This window comes from Trachypithecus francoisi, unplaced genomic scaffold (genome assembly GCF_009764315.1).
Source record: "Trachypithecus francoisi isolate TF-2019V2 unplaced genomic scaffold, Tfra_2.0 Lachesis_group10, whole genome shotgun sequence".
Classification (NCBI taxonomy): domain Eukaryota; kingdom Metazoa; phylum Chordata; class Mammalia; order Primates; family Cercopithecidae; genus Trachypithecus; species Trachypithecus francoisi.
The window spans coordinates 25,164,654-25,183,523 of record NW_022681455.1 but is presented as its reverse complement, the minus strand read 5'-3'; the positions used below and the strand labels follow the sequence as shown (position 1 = coordinate 25,183,523).

Sequence of the window (18,870 nt, the reverse complement as noted above, 5' to 3'; positions counted from 1 at the left end):
TTTCACTCTTGTTGCCCAGGCTGGAGTGCAATGGCACAATCCCGGCTCACGGCAACCTCCGCCTCCTGCGTTCAAGTGATTCTCCTGCCTCAGCCTCCTGAGTAGCTAGAATTACAGGCATGCGCCACCACGCCCGGCTAATTGTGTATTTTTAGTAGAGATGGGGTTTCGCCGTGTTGGTCAGGCTGTTCTTGAACTCCTGACCTCAGATGATCTGCCCACCTCGGCCTTCCAAAGTGCTGGGATTATAGCCATGAGCCACCACACCCAGCCATTTATTTTTTTATTTTTTATTTTTTGAGGATGGAGTTTCACTCTTGTCACCCAGGTTGGAGTGCAATGGCCAGATCTCAGCTCACTGCAACATCTGCCTCCCAGGTTCAAGTGATTCTCCTGCCTCAGCCTCCTGAGTAGCTGGGATTATAGGTATGCACCACCACGCCTGGCTACTTTTTGTATTTTTAGTAGAAAAGGGGTTTCACTATATTGACCAGGCTGGTCTCAAACTCCTGACCTCAGATGGTCCCCCTGCCTTGGCCTCCCAAAGTGCTGGGATTATAGGTGAGAGCCACTGCACCCAGCCTACATTTTTATTTTAGTTGTCATGTCTCTCAGGTTCTTTTAATGTAGCAGAGTAACCCCAATTTTTTAAGCCTTCACACATTAATATATTTGAAGAGCATATGCAGGTATATTCTGTAGACTGTCTCAAATTTGGGATATGTTTTAAAGTAGAGCCAATACATTCGTTGATAAGCTGAAAATGAGATGTTAGATAGATAGAAGCCAATGATGAATCTAGAATTTTTTATCTGAACAACTAGGAGGATGTAATACCATCTTCCAAGATACAGAAACTGAGAAGCAGCAGGTCTAGGGAGGAAGACCTGGAACTCAGTTTTGGATATGTTAAAACTGAAAAGCGTCTTGGACATTCAAATGGGGATATCAAGCTTATGACTGAATATGAGTCTGGAGTTCAGGTGAGAAATCCAGTTAAAGATATAAAATTGGAGCAGGCGTAGTGGCTCATGCCTGTAATCACAGCACTTTGGGAGGCCAAGGTGGGAGGATTGCTTGAAGCTAGGAGCTCAAAACAGACTGGACAACATAGTGAGACCCCCATTTCTTAAAAAAAAAAAATTAAAAACTTGCTACGTGTGGTGGCCTATTGTCCCTGCTACTCAGGAAGTTGAGGCAGGAGGATCACTTGAGCCCAGGAGATCAAGGCCACAATGAGCTATGATTGGGCCACTGCACTCCAGCCTGGGAAACAGGGCAACATGTCTCAAAAAAAAATTATATATACATATAATTAATATAATATATACATAATATATATAATTGGGAGTCTTCAGCATATGGGTAATAGTTAAAGCCATAAACTGGTTTATCTTATCTAGGAAGTATAGATAAAGAAAAAGGGCTGGGCATGGTGGCATGCCTGTAATCCCAGCATTTAAAGGAAGCCTAGGTGGGTGGATTGTTTGAGCCCAGGAGTTCAAGACCAGCCTGGGCAACATGGCAAAACCTCATCTCTACAGAAAAATTAGCTGGTCATGGTGGTGTGCACCTGTGGTTCCCAGATACTCAGAAGGCTGAGGTAGGGGGATCACCTGAGCCCATGAGGTCGAGGCTACAGTGGGCCAAGATCATGCCACTGCACTCCAGCCTGGGGGACATAGAGAGACCTTGTCTCAAAAGAAAAAAAAAAAGAACACATACAAAGACTGATGAACCTTGGGGCCTCCAATATTTAGAGGTCATAAAGAAGAAGAGGAACCAGTAAAGGAAAATGATGAGTGGCCAGGAGGAGAAAAAGTAGGAGTGTGATATCTTAGAAGCTGGGTGAAATGTGTTTCAGAGAGAAAGGAGTGTCAAATGTCAAAGACTGACAATTCAATGACCGTAACAGGCAATGTCAGTGGAGTCATGGGGTTGAAATCTTGTTTGGAATTCATCCAAGAAAGAATGAGGAAGACTGGAGATGGGGAGTATAGCAGCTCTTTAAAGAGCTATACTGTAAAGGAGAGCGGGGAAGTGAATGTGCAGTCACTGCGGGGAGAAAGCAAATGAAGTCAAGAGAGTTTTCTTTCTGTAATGAGAAAAAAAGTATAGCGTGTTTGTTGATAATGCAAAGGGTCCAGTTGAGATGGAAAAATTACCAAGATAAGAGAAGAATTGTAGAGCAACATTCTTGAGGTGAGAGGAGCTGATTGACATCTACTGCACAGAGAGAGTATCCATAGTAACAGGAGGAAAGTCAGAGTCTATGGGTACCGCAGATGCAGATAGGTGGGTGAATGCACTGGTAAGAGTTATGCAAGGTGTCTTTTCATTGCTCTATTTTCTCAGCAAAATAAGATAAATCTATGATGTAGAGAACTCGCTTTGGGTAGCAAACAAGCAAAAGAGGTAACAATACTATGAAAGATCGATGGAAAGAAGCAAAGTACATGTTGGAATAATCAGACTAGAATGGGCAAGTTCCCAATACACCCTGCCTGAGCAAAGGTTCAAAGACAATAGTGAGATGTATGTGCATTAGGGGAAACAAGTTTAAGTTGAGGTTTTGTACACCAGAGAAATGAAAGTAAAATTGGTTTAGTCTAAATAGTAGAAGGCCTTCAATGACAAGCTGAAGAATTTAGGCATCTATTGCTTTCCCTGGTTTGTATATTCCATTCCACAGTGTTGCTAAGTGATGTATTCCAGAGTTCTTGATTGTGAACTCCTGTGACTGCCAGTGATGCACCTGAAGGACCATTGGCCTTTTTCCACAATGGCTAAGAGCCGATTTTCTTGTAGGCAAATTTGGGTTAACATGTATGGGTATTTTGCGGGGCTGTGTCGGCATCTCCAGAAATACTGGTGTGCCACTGTTAAGGGCTTTTTTGTTAAGAAGAAGGAAAAACAAATCCCTTCAGCTGAGACTTATTTTCATAAGGAAAAAATTGTTGTACTTGGTCAAGTGTTGATGAATGAATCCCTACCCATTGAGAAGAGAGCTCAAGCTGCCCAGAAAATTGGACTGCTGGCCTTCACAGGTACTGATCTAACTGGCTGTGCTAAAATGAGTATTTCATGATACTCATTTTATAACACCGTAGTTTAGTAATTTTTCTTAGCTGTAATCTTAAAATTCTGATAACATTTCATTGGATGAAATTTTTTTGTCTTTGTGCCCAAAATATTACTAATTATTTTATCCTCAAGGATCTCATGTTTTAAAAGAATGTGCCCATCAAATAAACTACTAATTAAATGTCTCCCATTTTTATTAATTAAAATATATATGTACTAAAATGCCTATCAAACTTCTCATTAACATTTTAAAAAATCAAAGACTACAATGATTTGATATAATTTCAACCTAGTGATTTGATTCCAATGCAGAGTAAAACTACCTGATATTTTACTTTTTATTTTATGCATTGTACAGTAAATATCTTAGAAAAATCAATAAAAACTTAATACTCTTAAGACACTTACTAGGTAAGCCAATAGGGGCATTAGTGACAGACAACGATTAATGTATACTTGACTAGAAAGCAAAGTGGAAAATAAAGTGGTAACTGTTTGAACACACATTGCTCTAATAATCATCAAGTCCAAACTCACTCCATTTTTTTCTAATTGATAAATTTTAGGATGTGTAATGAGATTTTATAGACTGTCCTCAATAACACATTTCCTAACAAGAAGCTCTGGCTGGTGGCTATAAGAGTCTTTGATTATGTTTATTATTATTATTAGTTTTGTTTTGTTTTTTTGTCTTTTTTTTTTTTTAGACAGAGTTTTGCTCTTTTTGCCCAGGCTGGAGTGCAATGGCGCTCGACTCACTGCAACCTCCGCCTCCTGGGTTCAAGTGATTCTCCTGCGTCAGTCTCCCAGGTAGCTAGGATTACAGGCGGCTGCCACCATGCCTGGCTAATTTGTTTTTTGTTTTTTGTTTTTTTGTATTTTTAGTAGAGACGCGGTTTCGCCATGTAGGCCAGGATGGTCTTGATCTCTTGACCTCGTGATCCGCCCACCTCGGCCTCCCAAAGTGCTGGAATTACAGGCATGAGCCACTGTGCCCGGCCTATTATTATGATTATGATTATGATTATGATTTTGAGATGGAGTTTTAATCTTGTTGTCCAGGCTTGAATGCAGTGGTGCGACCTCAGCTCACCGCAACAACCTACCCCTCCAGGGTTCATGCTATTCTCCTGCCTCAGCCTCCCTAGTAGCTGGGATTACAGGTGCCCGCCACCATGCCCAGCTAATTTTTTGTATTTTTAGTAGAGACGGGGCTTCAGCATGTTGGCCAGGCTGGTCTCAAACTCCTGACCTCAGATGGTCCACCCACTTCGGCCTCCCAAAGTGCTGGGATTACAGGCATGAGCCACCACGCCCAGCCCTTAGACTGAGTTTTAAGTGGGAAGATGAATTACTTAGATGTAGTTTGATAGACTAAATCTTTCAAAGAATGGAGTTCAGGAAAGAAAACAGTGAAAGGAATCCTTGTTGCCAGAATGGCCGGGAACCACTGGCACAAAGCTAGAAAGGAGACAGGAAACGTAGGAGATGCACCCATCTGAGTGGGGGTTAAGGGCTCCCCCAACATGGGGCGGGGTGAGTTTCCTGTGTAGCTATCTTCACCATTTGTGGGAAGAGCTAGCTAATTATGAAAGGATCAGAATTCCTTAATTTGATGGTATTTAGCCTTAGTTGTTCTGGTAGGAAGCTAGGGAAAGGGCCTCTGCCTAGGCTTCAGGTAAAGCTTTAATGTTTAATAGAATATTCTTAGGACCATGGAACTGTGGAGAACAAGTAAGAGAAATCCAAGTGGGATCAAAACTCCAGTGGCGCCGAGCGTGGTGGCTATACCTGCAATCCCAGCACTTTGGGAGGCAGAGGCGGGTGGATCACCTGAGGTAAGGAGTTCAAAACAAGCCTGGCCAACATGATGAAACCTCGTCTGTACTAAAACTACAAAAATTAGCCGGGTGTGGTGGCACGTTGAACCCAGGAGATGGAGGTTGCAGTGAGCTGAGATCGCGTCACTGCACTCCAGCCTGTACCATAGAGTGAGACCCTGTCTCAGAAAAAAAAAAAAAACCTCCAGTGGCAAGAATCCGACCAGCTTTGTCAGCTACTCCATACCACCTAAAAAGTCTTCATCCCATGTCCTCTTGGCTAGTACCTTGGAGTTTGAGATTTGCACTGGGGCTCAGGTATATGGTGAAAGTACAGTCTAGGGCCAGGCTGGGTCAGTGGCTAAACGAGAAAAATCTTGTAAGGTCGTGTTGGTCCCATAGCTGCAAAAGAGTTGAGGCAAGAAATGTGTAAGGGGAACAAGACAGCAACGAACAAAAACTCAGGAAAACCTCCCTCCCGCCAGTCAGTCCCTGACAGTGCTGCTCAACCTTTCAATTTGCTCTTGGCACTAATGCTCTGGGATCCTTCTTTTTTTTCCCCCACCAGTACTAAAGGCAGATCATCCAGAATGAGACCATGAGGGATATTTGCTAAGCGAACGCAACCAGGTTTTATTCACCTTGAAATACTCTTGGCCGGGCACAGTGGCTCACGCCTGTAATCCCAGCACTTTGGGAGCTCAAGGCGGGTGGATCACCTGAGGTCTGGAGTTTGAGACCAGCTGATCAACATGGTGAAACCCCCTCTCTACTAAAAATACAAAAAATTAGCTGGGCGTGGTGGTGCATGCCTGTAATACCAGCTACTTGAGAGGCTGATGTAGGAGAATCTCGAACCTGGGAAGTGGAGGTTGCAGTGAGCTGAGATCGTGCCACTGCACTCCAGCCTGGGCAAAAAGAGCAAAACTCTGTCTCAAAAAAAAAAAAAAAGAAAAAAGGAAAGAAAGAAATACTCAGTCCTGGGTGCTTGCTTAAAGGAACCAGGGAGGAGACCAGCAAGCAGAGACCTTCCCAGGCTTTTCGTATCACTGCTTGCTTATCAACACACACTTTCTGGTCTTCATGGCAGCAGCATGGGAGGTGAGGGAAAAGACAGGAAAATTCAAAGTATCCAAAGTATCCTCTATAGGGCAACGAGAATATGAACATATAGGAGCATTCAAAGTGTTATTAGCTACTAGATCCACCAAATACTTCTGGAAATGCAAATGCTTGTTTTACAGGAGGACCACCTGCTGGGAAATTTGCAGCTGAGTACATGAAAGAAGTGGCTCACTTGTTGCAAGATGAGGAGGTGGCACCAAAAATAAAGATCCTGCTGCTCCAGAGTGTGGCATGTTGGTGTTACTTAAACCCTGTCAGCCAGAAAAGAGCCCAAAGTCTGCAATTTATTCCTATTCTCGTTCATTTTTTTGAAGGCAGATTCGAGTCTACTATCAAAAGTGAAATAAACAGCTACCTCCTCCTTAAATTTTGGACTTGTTACGTTCTCTCTGTCATGACATGCAATAACTTGTCTTACGTCAAGGAGCTTAAAGAGCACAGGGCTCTAAAATATCACTTGCAAATGTTGGCTGCTGAGAATTGGCCTGGATGGACAGAGAATTTTGCAGAAGTGCTGTATTTCCTAATTGGTTTTCACAGGACTTAGTTTCTCTAAATCCAGTTACATGTTGCAGCTCTCTGTGCCATTGTATTACCCTGGAAAACTGAAATAAACAATAAAAGTCGATGTTTTCCTTTGTAGTTGAAGAGTTCTGTATAGATTTTCATACAGTTAACGGCAATAATCAAACTTCAGAAAAGCAATGCTGTTTAAAATTACCTCGTAGAGAGAGCCCGTTGAGCTTGCTCATGAGTGTATTCTCTCCCATTAGGAAATAAAGATGTTAAAGCACGCCGTTAGATACAATGGGGAATATGAATGAAACCACCTTTGCACAAATGATGACAGTGAGAAAAATCTGACAGCGAAAGAAAGCTGACCTCACTGACGCCACCTTGCTTCTAACCTCTAAGCTGCCCTTGTTCATTCCTGGGCATAGGCCAAACTAACTTTGGGAAGAATTTAGTTCATAGTTTATGAAACAAAGATGATTACCTAGACTCTTCCCTGAAACAAACTCCCTCCTTGCTTGGGGACTGGGCTGCTTCTATAAAACTAACACATTAGCCACAGATTGGAAATTAGGGCTCAGGAGTCCTGCAGCCAGAGGCCACCAGATTCCAACCTCCCCAGTTGCACCTACAGATTAGTATTGAAAAACCTAAGATTGGTATTTGAGGTATTTTTCAGATCCTTCATTCTGATGGATCAGCTGGCACCACCCAGACTGCCAAGCTGGTTCTTTTGATCTTATGGTCACCAACCAGCAACTGACTCAGCACAAGAGGACAAGTTCCAGCCTCCTATGATTTCATCCCCAATGGAACCAGTCGGCATTCCTCATTCCCTAGCCCCCTGCCCACAAAGCTATCCTTAAAAAATCCTAGCCTCCAAATTTTCAGAGAGGCTGATTTGAGTAATATTAAAACTCCAGTCTCCCATTTAGCCAGCTCTATGTGTATTAAAATCTTTCTCTATTGCAGTTCCCCTGTCTTGATAAATCTGCTCTGTCTGGGCAAAGAGCAAGAAGAACTCATGGGGCAGTTACATGAACACTTGTAAAATTACAGAACTGGAATATTATTTTTTGCCACCTATTATACAAAGGCTAGAGAGAATGTTTATCCTCAGTGTCTACCATTAAATCACGAAACTCTTATTTTCTAATATATCTTTTTTTGAAGTTGATTAAAAATATGTATTTTATAATTGATTTCCCATTGGAAAAAAAATATGCTGGTATTTTTTTTAACCATATGCTTCTGTGTGGTAAAACAAAATTATTAAAAGTTAAAAAAGACCTCATAAAAATTAAGTTCATAAAATGGAAATTCATCAGAAGATGCATCATGTATATAACTGTTAGGAGCAATGGTGCACTTTGGGAGTTATTAGATGACATTAAACCAAGGCACCCAGAAAAGCCAAATCCTAGCCCCACCCACAGCCACCTCCTTCAGCAGGCACTATTGACCCACCTGAATCCTTTCAGCCCTATTTCAGTACAGAACCTCCGGTGGCGGTGCTTTTGAGGTGGTTCTCAAGCTATCAGAGCATGATCTGGTTGCACATAGGGCTGACTCGGTTAGCACTGGAATTGGCACTCCTCTTGCCTACCTCCACCTGCAGCAGCTCCACTGGCACAAACGTCTGGATGGAGATGGAGCACATGTGTTCCAACGCCTAAAGTTAGATAGGCTCTTAGATTTTCATAAAAAGATGTTATTCTCTCTGTTTTGTCTACTAATCTGCAACAGAATACCCGCACTCTATGTGTGTTAACCAACCTCATCAAAAATTTTATTCGAAAAAATAATATTGGCAGAAAAGTGCCTAAGGGATATGTACCTGATTCTCTAACTACAGTTAGAGAATCTAGCTTCTCTAGCTTCAGTTGCAACCATAACATTGAATTATGTACTTTTATCTTTCACAGACTTGCTTTGACTGAGCTGTGCTATAGTGTTAGACACAGAGGGGGCTATTAAAAAAAAAAAAACACAGTAACGTAGATTCGTGATCCTCACTTGTATTTGGGACAGGAATGTTGTAGAGGATGCTAATCACATCATCAGATGGGGTTTCCTTAAGAAGGATCTGGAGGGGAATTTTCTCAGATCTTAGACCAGAAAAAGCTATGTTCTGCTGAGCATTTCCATTCTTTGTGGTTTTGTGAAGTGTGGAATGTAGAGTTTCTCAACTAGAATCTAGTTGATAGGAATAGATTAAGGGTTGGAAACTGGAAGTTCCATTTAGATTCTGAATTACTGTCAGGAATTACTTTTTTTCTTTTTTTTTTTTTTCGTTTTTTAAATTTTATTTATTTATTATTTATTTATTTATTTATTTATTTATTTTGAGATAGCCTCTTACTCTTTCATTCGGGCTGGAGTGCAGTGGTGCAATCATAGCTCATGCCACTGAGCTATGAACCTTATCAAGACAGGGGAATTGCAATAGAGAAAGAGTTTAATACACGTAGAGCTGGCTAAATGGGAGACCAGAGTTTTGTTATTACTCAAATCAGCCTCTGAAAATTTGGAGGCATAGATCATACAAAACCTTGAACTCCTGGGCTCAAACAATCCTCCTGCCTCAGCCTCTCATGGAGCTAGAATTACAGGTGCAAGCCACTATGCCCTGCTAATTTCTTTTTCATATATATGTGTATATATATGTATATATGTATATATATGTGTATATATGTGTGTGTGTATACAGATATACGAAAAGTTTACACACACGTTTTTTAAATAGAGATGGAGTCTTGCTATTTTGCCCAGGCTGATCTTGAACTCCCAGGCTGAAGCATTCCCTCCTGCCTTGGCCTCCCATAGTTTTGGGATTACAGGCATCAGCCATCACATTCAGCCTTTGAATGCTTTTAAAATTAAGTTTTTATGTCAAAGAAGTGCACATACACAGTTTAAAAAGTCAAATAATGCGAGGCCTCTAGTGAGAAACAGCAGCCCCTGAGTCCCCTCCTCATTTACACTCCCAGAGGGAACCATCTGAATTCTTTCAGTTGTTTCTTCTGGTATTTATTTACCTCCATATTTCTAAATAATTTATATATATTGTTAATTCTTGTCTTTTTTTTTTTTTTCAATTTTGGGGATTTTTGTTCATCCTTCCGAATAGGACAGATGGAATTTGGCACTCTAACACTCATCTTGCCTACCTCCACCTGCCCTCCTCTTCCTCTCGATGTAATTATGTCACAATTGTTGATTTAAAAAATACGATAGCTGGGCACAGAGGCTCACACCTGTAATCCCAGCACTTTGGGAAGCTGAGGTGGGAAGACTGCTTGAGGCTAGCTTGGGTAACATAGCAAGACCCAGCTGTGTTATAAATATATTAATTAATTAAAATGCAATATGATTAATTCAGTATTTTTCAAGGCTAAGTCATACAGGATAGTATGATTACACTTCCTTCTTTCCATAACTCTGTTTTCTTTGGAGTTCTTTTGTTTTGTTTTGTTTTGTTTTTGAGATGGAGTCTCACTCACCCAGCCTGGAGAGCAGTGACACGATTTCGGCTTGCTGTAACCTCCGCCTCCCAGGTTCAAGTGATTCTCCTATCTCAGCCTCCCAAGCAGCTGGGACTACAGGTACGCACCACCATGCCCGGCTAATTTTTTTGTATTTTTAATAGAGACGGGGTTTCATCATATTGGCCAGGCTGATCTCAAACTCCTGACCTCGCCATCCACCCGCCTCCACCTCCCAAAGGGATTTTAGGCATGAGCCACCGCGCCCAGGTGGAGTTTGTTTTTAACTTAGTTTTCTGAATACCTATCACTACTTTATTCCCACACTTTCCTCTATATGTCTAACATCTCTCAATACAATCATGCATCGAGTAACTGTCAGCTCCAGCTCCACCATCTTCTTGCTCCAATCTGGGCCTGCCCTATAGCTAACAAATACAGTATTTTAGGGGTTCCCTTCAATATCCAGTACCCCCCATTACCCCCCTCATCTTGAAGCCTGTTTCCTGTATATTATCTCTTCCCTTTTCCTGGTTCATTCCAACATTTTAATTTGAAAATTTTTCAGTAGTTTCCTGAGAATGAAGGGGAGGTAAATGTTTTGAGCATTTGCATGTCCAATGATGTCTTTATTCTTCACTTGATTAATAATTTGAGTTCAGCCTGTCCCTGAACCAAGAGAAGCAGCTGAGAACATCAGTGCTCTGTGCAAGCCCTCGCTCCCCAGACGAAGAAGGGAAGAGCTGAGGCAAGCACATGAGGTTTGTTCTTTCCAAAGTCACTAATCAGGTAAGTCCCTCATCTCCACTAAAACCAGGAGTGTCGCAGGTATTGGAGCTTCCTACTCCAGGAAGAAAACATCAGATATGGAAAAGCAGCATACATGCAACCAATTAAAATGTATAAACTCATGTAAGGATAAAAAGAAAAGAAGTAGCTTCTTCTGTATCTTTCCAGAAGTATTCTATCTATATACGAGAAAATATACATTTATCCCTTTCTTTGTCTTTAACATATACTAGCATTCTATACATACATAATTTATTTCACACTTGGTTCTACATCTTAAAGAGTTTAATTATTTTCTACTGCTTCAGAGTATTTCATTGTATGACTGTACTATACAGTTGACCTTGAACAATATGGGTTTGAACTGCTCAGGTCCACTTATATGAAGATTTTCTTCTGCCTCGGCCACCCGAGACAGCAAGTCTGCCACCGAGACTCCTCTTCAGCCTACTCAATGTGAAGATGATGAGGATGAAGACCCTTATGATGAACCACTTCTGCTTAATGAATAGTTAAAAATATTCTCTCTTCTTTATGATCTGCTTAATTCTTTTCTCTACTTTATTGTAAGAACACAGGATATAGGCCAGATGCGGTGGCTCACACCTGTAATTCCAGCACTTTGGTTGGCTGAGGAGGTTGGATCATGAGGTCAGGAGTTCGAGACCATCCTGGCCAACATAGTGAAACCCCATCTCTACTGAAAATACAAAAAATTAGCCAGGCATAGTAGCGTGTGCCTGTAGTCCCAGCTACTTAGGAGGCTGAGGCAGGAGAATCGTTTGAACCCGGGAGGCGGAGGTTGCAGATCGCGCCACTGTGCTCCAGCCTGGGAAACAGAGTGAGACTCCGTCTCAAAAAAAAAAGGAACAAAGGATATAATACATATAACATACAAAATATGTGTTGATCAATTGTTTATATTATCAGCAAGGCTTCTAGTCAACATTAGGCTGATAATTAAGTTTTGAGAGAGCAAAAAATTATATGCAAGGCTGAGCATAGTGGCATGCCTGTAATCCCAGCTACCTGTAAGACTGAAGCAGGTGCATCACTTGAACCTAGCCTAAAAAACATAAGACCTTGCCTCAAATAAAAACTAATTTCAGCGGAGTGGGGTGGGGCTCATGCCTGTAATCCTAACACTTTGGGAGGCCTAGATGGGAGGATTGCTTGAATCTAGGCGTTCAAGACCAGTCTGGGCAACACAGTGAGACACCTCTACAAAAAATAAAATTAGCCAGGTGTGATGGTGTGTGCCTATAGTCCCAGCTACTTGGGAGGCTGAGGCCGGAGGATTGCTTGAGCCCAGGAGGCAGAGGTTGTAGTGAGCCAAAATTGTGCCACTGCACTCCAGGTGACAGAGTGACACCCTGTCTCAAATAACAATAATAATTTCAAAGCAGAAAATTTATCTAGGTCAGTTGTGGTGGCTCACACCTGTAATCCCGGCACTTTGGGAGGCTTAAGTGGGCAGATCACCTGAGTCCAGGAGTTCAACACCAGCCTGGCCAACATGGTGAAACTGACGTCTCTCCTAAAAATACAAAAACTAGCCGGGCATGGTGGTGTGTGCCTGTAATCCCAGCTATTCGGGAGGCTGAGACAGGAGAATCACCAGAACCCAGAGGCAGAGGTTGCAGTGAGCTAAGATCACGCCACTGCATTCAAGCCTGGGTGATAGAACCAGACTCCGTCTCAAAAAAAGAAAAAAGAAAATTTATCTAGATTTTAAAAGCAGAAGATTGCCAAAGAAAATTTTGATTAGCCAGGCATGGTGGCCCGTGCTTGTGGTCACAGGTACTCGGGAGGCTGAGGCAGGAGAATCTCTTGAACCGAGGAGGCGGAGGTTTCAGGGAGCAGAGACGGCGCCACTGCACTCCAGCCTGGGTGACAGCGCGAGACTCCGTCTCAAAAAAAAAGTGGGGGGACGGGGGCCGGGCGCAGTGGCTCAAGCCTGTAATCCCAGCACTTTGGGAGGCCGAGGCGGGTGGATCACGAGGTCAGGAGATCGAGACCATCCTGGCTAACACAGTGAAACCCTGTCTCTACTAAAAATTACAAAAAAAAAACTAGCCGGGCGTGGTGGCGAGTGCCTATAGTCCCAGCTACTCGGGAGGCTGAGGCAGGAGAATGGCGTGAACCCGGGAGGCGGAGCTTGCAGTGAGCTGAGATCCGGCCACTGCGCTCCAGCCTGGGCAACAGAGTGAGACCCTGTCTCAAAAAAAAAAAAGAAAAAGAAAATTTTATATGCGGATTTTCAACTGTACAGATGTTGGCTTCCCTAATTACTTGTTCAAGGGTGAACTGTAATTTATATAACCAGTCCTATACTGATGAACATTTAGGTTATTTCCAATATTTTGATAGTTCAAAGTTGTAATGAATAACCTTAAATATGTGTGATTTCACATGTGTGAGTATATCTGTTGAATAAGTTTCTAGAAATGGGATTGCTCAGCCATACTTCATCTTTTGCTTTTGTTTTATTCTGTTCCCTGCATTGTGACTTTTGCCTCACCTTCTGTTGACTCTGCTTTGTCAGCACGGGATTATGTTTTTTACAGCTTACTGACATTTTAATAAGGTTTGGGAAAGACAGAAATTAAATGGCTCTGTTCAATTGACATGTTTAACCAGAAATTGCTGAAGGCCTCTCTGTGACAATGTTTAGAGAAATTTGGTTAACATTTTATCTACAGAAGATTAGCTTATAAGTTAGTCTAATAATATGTTCTACTCAAATTCCTTTTTGGTATCTGGAACCCCTTTAAGTTGAAGGAAGTAAGATACAAGGTTCAGATTTGAGCTGAAGCATTTTTACTCTAAACTTTGAATTTTAAACTGGCTTACCAAAGCTTTAACAACAGTGATTTTGTTTTCCTTTGCTGTCCCTTCTAAGTTCATCTCTCCCAACATTTGAGTTTTCCTAGAAGCAAATCAGAGGATTTGTTTAAGGATTTGAGATATTATTTGGGAGGTGATCTCGGGAACTAGCAATAGGGAAGGGAAGAAAGCCAACAAAAGATGTAGTATGAAGAAAGCTGCCACTGTAGGTAAACGGAGGCTTAATCCTGCTGGGAAACCGTCTGGTAAACACACAACACACACACCGTAAGAGTTATTTCATCCAGAGGTCCCAAGGAGCTCAGATATGTATACACCAATTCTTGTCCTTCTTGGTTGACCTAACAACCTTATTAGTTACAACCTAAAAGCCAACTGAAATATCTTGAAGGGTGTGGGACAGACAAGGAAATTTTCTACACAAACCAAAAGTACAAGGGCCCTAAGGCAGTATGGTGGACAGTTTGTTGCTTTTTGGCTCACTAGAATTTATTCTTTCTTCTAATAACATTTCTGTTTATTTGGGGGAGATATCTTACCTATGATGTAGTCTTAAAATTCATTTCTAGCTGCTCTTGGATTAGCTTTTCTCTTCCCTTCCTATAATTATCCTTCATTTGGTCTTACTGCATCAACCTCCAAAAGAATTGGAAATAATTGTGGTCTATCCTTTTCTACTCTTGACCTTGAAACTAATTCCAAAGCTTCACCATTAAGCACTATGTTAAACATGGGTAGCGTAGTTCCTTTCAGGTTAAAATTTTTTTATTTTCCTAGCTTACCAAGAGTTTTTACCAGAAAGGGTGTTGGATTTTTTCAATGCTATTTTACCATCTATTAAGAGGATATGCTTTTTCTCCTTTAATATAAATAACTTCATGTTTACTAATATTGTAGCAGTCTTGCATTCCTGAGATAAACCCTAACTTGGTCATCATTTTATCTTTTAGTAGATTAGACTTGCCATTTTATGTATGATTTTTCAATCTGTATGAATAGGGCTCTAGACTCCGCCACTCCAACCTTATGGTCCATCCTCATAATCTTTTTTTTTTTTTTTTTTTGAGATGAGGTTTTGCTCTTGTCGCCCAGGCTGGAGTGCAAAGACGCAAACTCGGCTCACTGCATCCTCTGCCTCCTGGATTCAAGTGATTCTCCTGCCTCGTCCTCCCAAATAGCTGGGACTACAGGTGTGCACCACCACACCTCGCTAATTTTGTATTTTAGTAGAGACAGGTTTTCACCATGTTTGTCAGGCTGGTCTCGAATTCCTGACTTCAAGTGATCCACCCACCTGGGCCTCCCAAAGTGCTGGGATTACAGGCATGAGCCACCGCACCCAGCTGGTCCATCCTCAAATCTTGCTATCATTTATGCTAGCCTTGTAAAACATATTGGCAAATTAGTTCAGTCTAATCTAGACTTCATGCATACTGTTTTTGCAACGGATTCTTATCCATTTGCCATTTCCTTAAGGAAGCTCGACTGCATGTTATTAAGCCAGTTTCAAAGAACTTGTTCTAACTGGCCAGGCTCCCTGACCCCTTCTCCAAAGTATTTTCATTGACACGGTTTTCTTTATTTTTTGAGACAGACTCTCACCCTGTCACCCAGGCTGGAATGCAATGGCGCAATCTAGGCTCACTAAAACCTCTGCCTCCCACGTTCAAGCAATTCTTGTGCCTTAGCCTCCCGAAAAGCTGTGACTACAGGTGTGCGCCACCATGCCCAACTAATCTTTTGTATTTTTAGTAAACACAGCATTTTGCCATGTTAGCCAGGCTGGTCTCAAACTCCTGGCCTCAAGTGATCTGCCTGCCTCAGCCTCCCAAAGTGTAGGGATTACAGGCGTAAGCCATCACACCTGGCTGACATGTTATACTAACATTTGATACCTAATTAAAAATCAGACTCACCTTCCACAGGAAATTCCTACAAATTCTCCTTCACTAGGGTCAGTTCCCAGGGACTAGAAGCTTAAAATATGTCCCCAAAATCAGCCCCTACATGACCCCTAGGCAACTATTAATCTGCTTTCTCATTATACTTTGTAGTTTTGTGGTTTTAAATAAATGGAAGCATACAGTATGTATTTACCTGGCTTCTGTTACACAACATTGAGATTCATCCATGTGGTGTGTACCAATTTTTATCCCCCTTTTTTTTGAGACAGAGTCTCGCTCTGTCCCCCAGGCTGGAGTGCAGTGGCGTGATCTCGGCTCACTGCAAGCTCTGCCTCCCAGGTTCACGCCATTCTCCTGCCTCAGCCTGCTGAGTAGCTGGGACTACAGGTGCCCGCCACCAGGCCTGGCTAATTTTTTGTATTTTTTAGTAGAGACAGGGTTTCACTGCATTAGCCAGGATGGTCTCAATCTCCTGACCTCGTGATCTGCCCACCTTGGCCTCCCAAAGTGCTGGGATTACAGGTGTGAGCCACCGCACCCAGCCTTTTGTCCCCTTTTTATCACTAAATAGTATTCCACTGTATGGTTATACCGTAATTCATCCACTCAGTTACCAATGGATATTTTGGCTATTACAAATAAAGCTATGAAAATGTGCGAACTACTCTTCATGTGGACATATGCTTTCGTTTATCTTGGGTAAATACCCGGGGTGGAATGGCTGAGTCATATAAAATGGGTATGTATAACTTTCAAGGAATTGTTCAGCTTTTCTACAGCAGTTGCAGCATTTAACATTGCCACCACCACTGCAGGAGGGTTTCAGATGCTTCACATCCTTAACACTTGATATAGTTGTTTTTATTTTTCAAACTTAAAACAATTCTGAAAGGTATGTAGCAGTTATCTGGTTGTCATTTAATTTGCACTTCCTTAATGACTAATGTTGAGCATTACATTAAGCATCTTTTCATGCACTTATTTTCCATCTCATATATATCCTAGTTCTTTATAGATACAAATACTTTGTTGGCTATGTTCTACAAATATGTTCCCCCAGTCTGCTCTTGCCTTTTCATTTGCCTGTCTTTCAGAAAGTTTTAAAAATTTACAAAGTTAAATTTAAAGTTTATGCTTTTTTGTGTCCTATTTTGAGAACTCTGCCAAATCCAAAGTCACTAAGAATTTTCTATATAATCTTCTAGAAGTTTTATGGTTTTAGCTACTACTTTAGTTTTTTAATCCCCTTCAATTCCCTCTCCTTTTGCTCTACACCATCAAATCCTGGCATTTTACAAAAATACTTTCTATTTGCCGAGTCCCTATTCTACTTACCTATTTTCTTTCTTAAGCATGCTAAAAGGCCTCTCAGCTGATTCTCCTCGTGCTCTAATCCAGAATATTCTTCAATTCCTTTTTTAAAATTAATTCACCTATTCTTTAATTCTATCTTTAGGCTAGTGATCCAAACCTGAAACATACAGAGCCACACTAACGTAACTGCCACTAGCTTCTTGTAGTGACTTAAAATGTCCATACCTCATTCACACTAGCCACACCTCAAGTGCTAAACAGCCACACAGGAATGGCTACCATACTGTACAGCAGATATTCTCATTATCCCAATAAGTTCTACTGGACAATGTTGTTACAGATTAATAATAGCTTCCATTTTTAAGGCACTTAGTCCAGACACTAAAGGTTTTAATCTTCACGATAACACTGTGAGGTAGGCTTTATCTCAGTATTAAAGAAAATTAAGGCCAGGTGCAGTGGCTCACGCCCATAATCCCAACACTTTGGAGGATGAAGCAGGCGGATCACTTGATGCCAGGAATTCAAGACTAGCCTGGGCAACGTGGTGAAACCCCGTCTACACAGAAAATTAGCCGGGTGTGGTGGCACGCACCTGTAGTCTCAGCTACTTGGGAGGCTAAAGTAGGAAGATCACTTGCGCCCAGCAGGTGGAGGCTGAAGTGAGCTGAGATTGCACCCCTGTACTCCTACCTGGGTGACAGAGTGAGACCCTGTCTCAAAAAAAAGATAAAATTAAGGTTCTGTAAGGATACTTACCTAAAACAATCCTTTCAAAAGCTTGAGGTCAGGCGTGGTGCCTCACACTTGTCATCCCAACACTTTGGGAGGCCGAAGTGGGCGGATCACTTGAGGTCCGGAATTCGAGACCAGCCTGGCCAACATGGTGAAACCTCGTCTCTAACTAAAAATACAAAAATTAGCCAGGTGTGGTGGCAGGCATCTGTAATCACAGCTACTCCAGAGGCTGAGGCAGAATCACCTGAACCATGGAGGCAGAGCTTGCAGTGAGCCGAGATGGTGCCATTGTACTCCAGCCTGGGCAACAAGAGCAAGACTCCGTCTCAAAGGGGGAAAAAAATGCGTAAAGCATGACATTGCTCTTTATTGCCAATTTACACAAAACTACTTGTATGCCTCTCACAGAACTTTAATTCCAGTGCTGCATACCCCTAGTTTGTACTTTTCCTCCTTCAAAACTTATATGGGAAATCCCTAATGAATCTGACCCTACTCTTATTCTTCAATATTTACATACTTTGCACTACACCAATATGTGAAATAGAAAAGCTCCATAATTTTCAGCTATTCCTATTTTTTTCTGTCGAACTTTCACCCACTCCTCACTTTGTTTCTCTAGGATTATCACCATCGGCCGGGCGCGGTGGCTCAAGCCTGTAATCCCAGCACTTTGGGAGGCCGAGACGGGTGGATCACGAGGTCAGGAGATCGAGACCATCCTGGCTAACACGGTGAAACCCCGTCTCTACTTAAAAAATACAAAAAACTAGCCGGGCGAGGTGGCGGGCGCCTGTAGTCCCAGCTACTCCGGGGGCTGAGGCAGGAGAATGGCGTAAACCCGGGAGGCGGAGCTTGCAGTGAGCTGATATCCGGCCACTGCACTCCAGCCTGGGCGACAGAGCCAGACACCGTCTCAAAAAAAAAAAAAAAAAAAAAAAGGATTATCACCATCATCCATCATTTTAAGCTTCCACAAATAGTCTGATCCTGCTAGCCAGTTGAGCCTCCCACTGGCTAATCACATTCACTTGAAAAGCTTTTGGAAAATAGATTCTCATGCTCCATTCCATAAAACTACCTGTTAATATCAATAGTGTCTACAGTGAGCTTGAGGTACAACAAAGTTTGGGAGTTAAAACCTCAGCTATCTCAGTCTAAATACTTTAAGTTCGTTTTCTCCTTGTTTTCTCCAAGGTAGTTAGCAAAAGAATGGAAAGAGAACAACATCAAAGCATAGAAACAGACAAA

General features: G+C 42.0%; 1 protein-coding gene across 1 annotated transcript; it reads left to right on the top strand.

Annotated features, from left to right (window-relative positions):
- The first annotated feature begins 1,620 nt into the window (after window positions 1–1,620).
- ARMH2 (armadillo like helical domain containing 2) lies at window positions 1,621–6,671 on the top strand. Its single transcript, XM_033216399.1, has 2 exons — window positions 1,621–3,047; window positions 6,149–6,671. The coding sequence occupies exons 1-2, from the start codon at window positions 2,750–2,752 to the stop codon at window positions 6,574–6,576; spliced, it is 726 nt and encodes a 241-aa protein (XP_033072290.1). The 5' UTR covers window positions 1,621–2,749; the 3' UTR covers window positions 6,577–6,671.
- The last annotated feature ends 12,199 nt before the right edge of the window (window positions 6,672–18,870 follow it).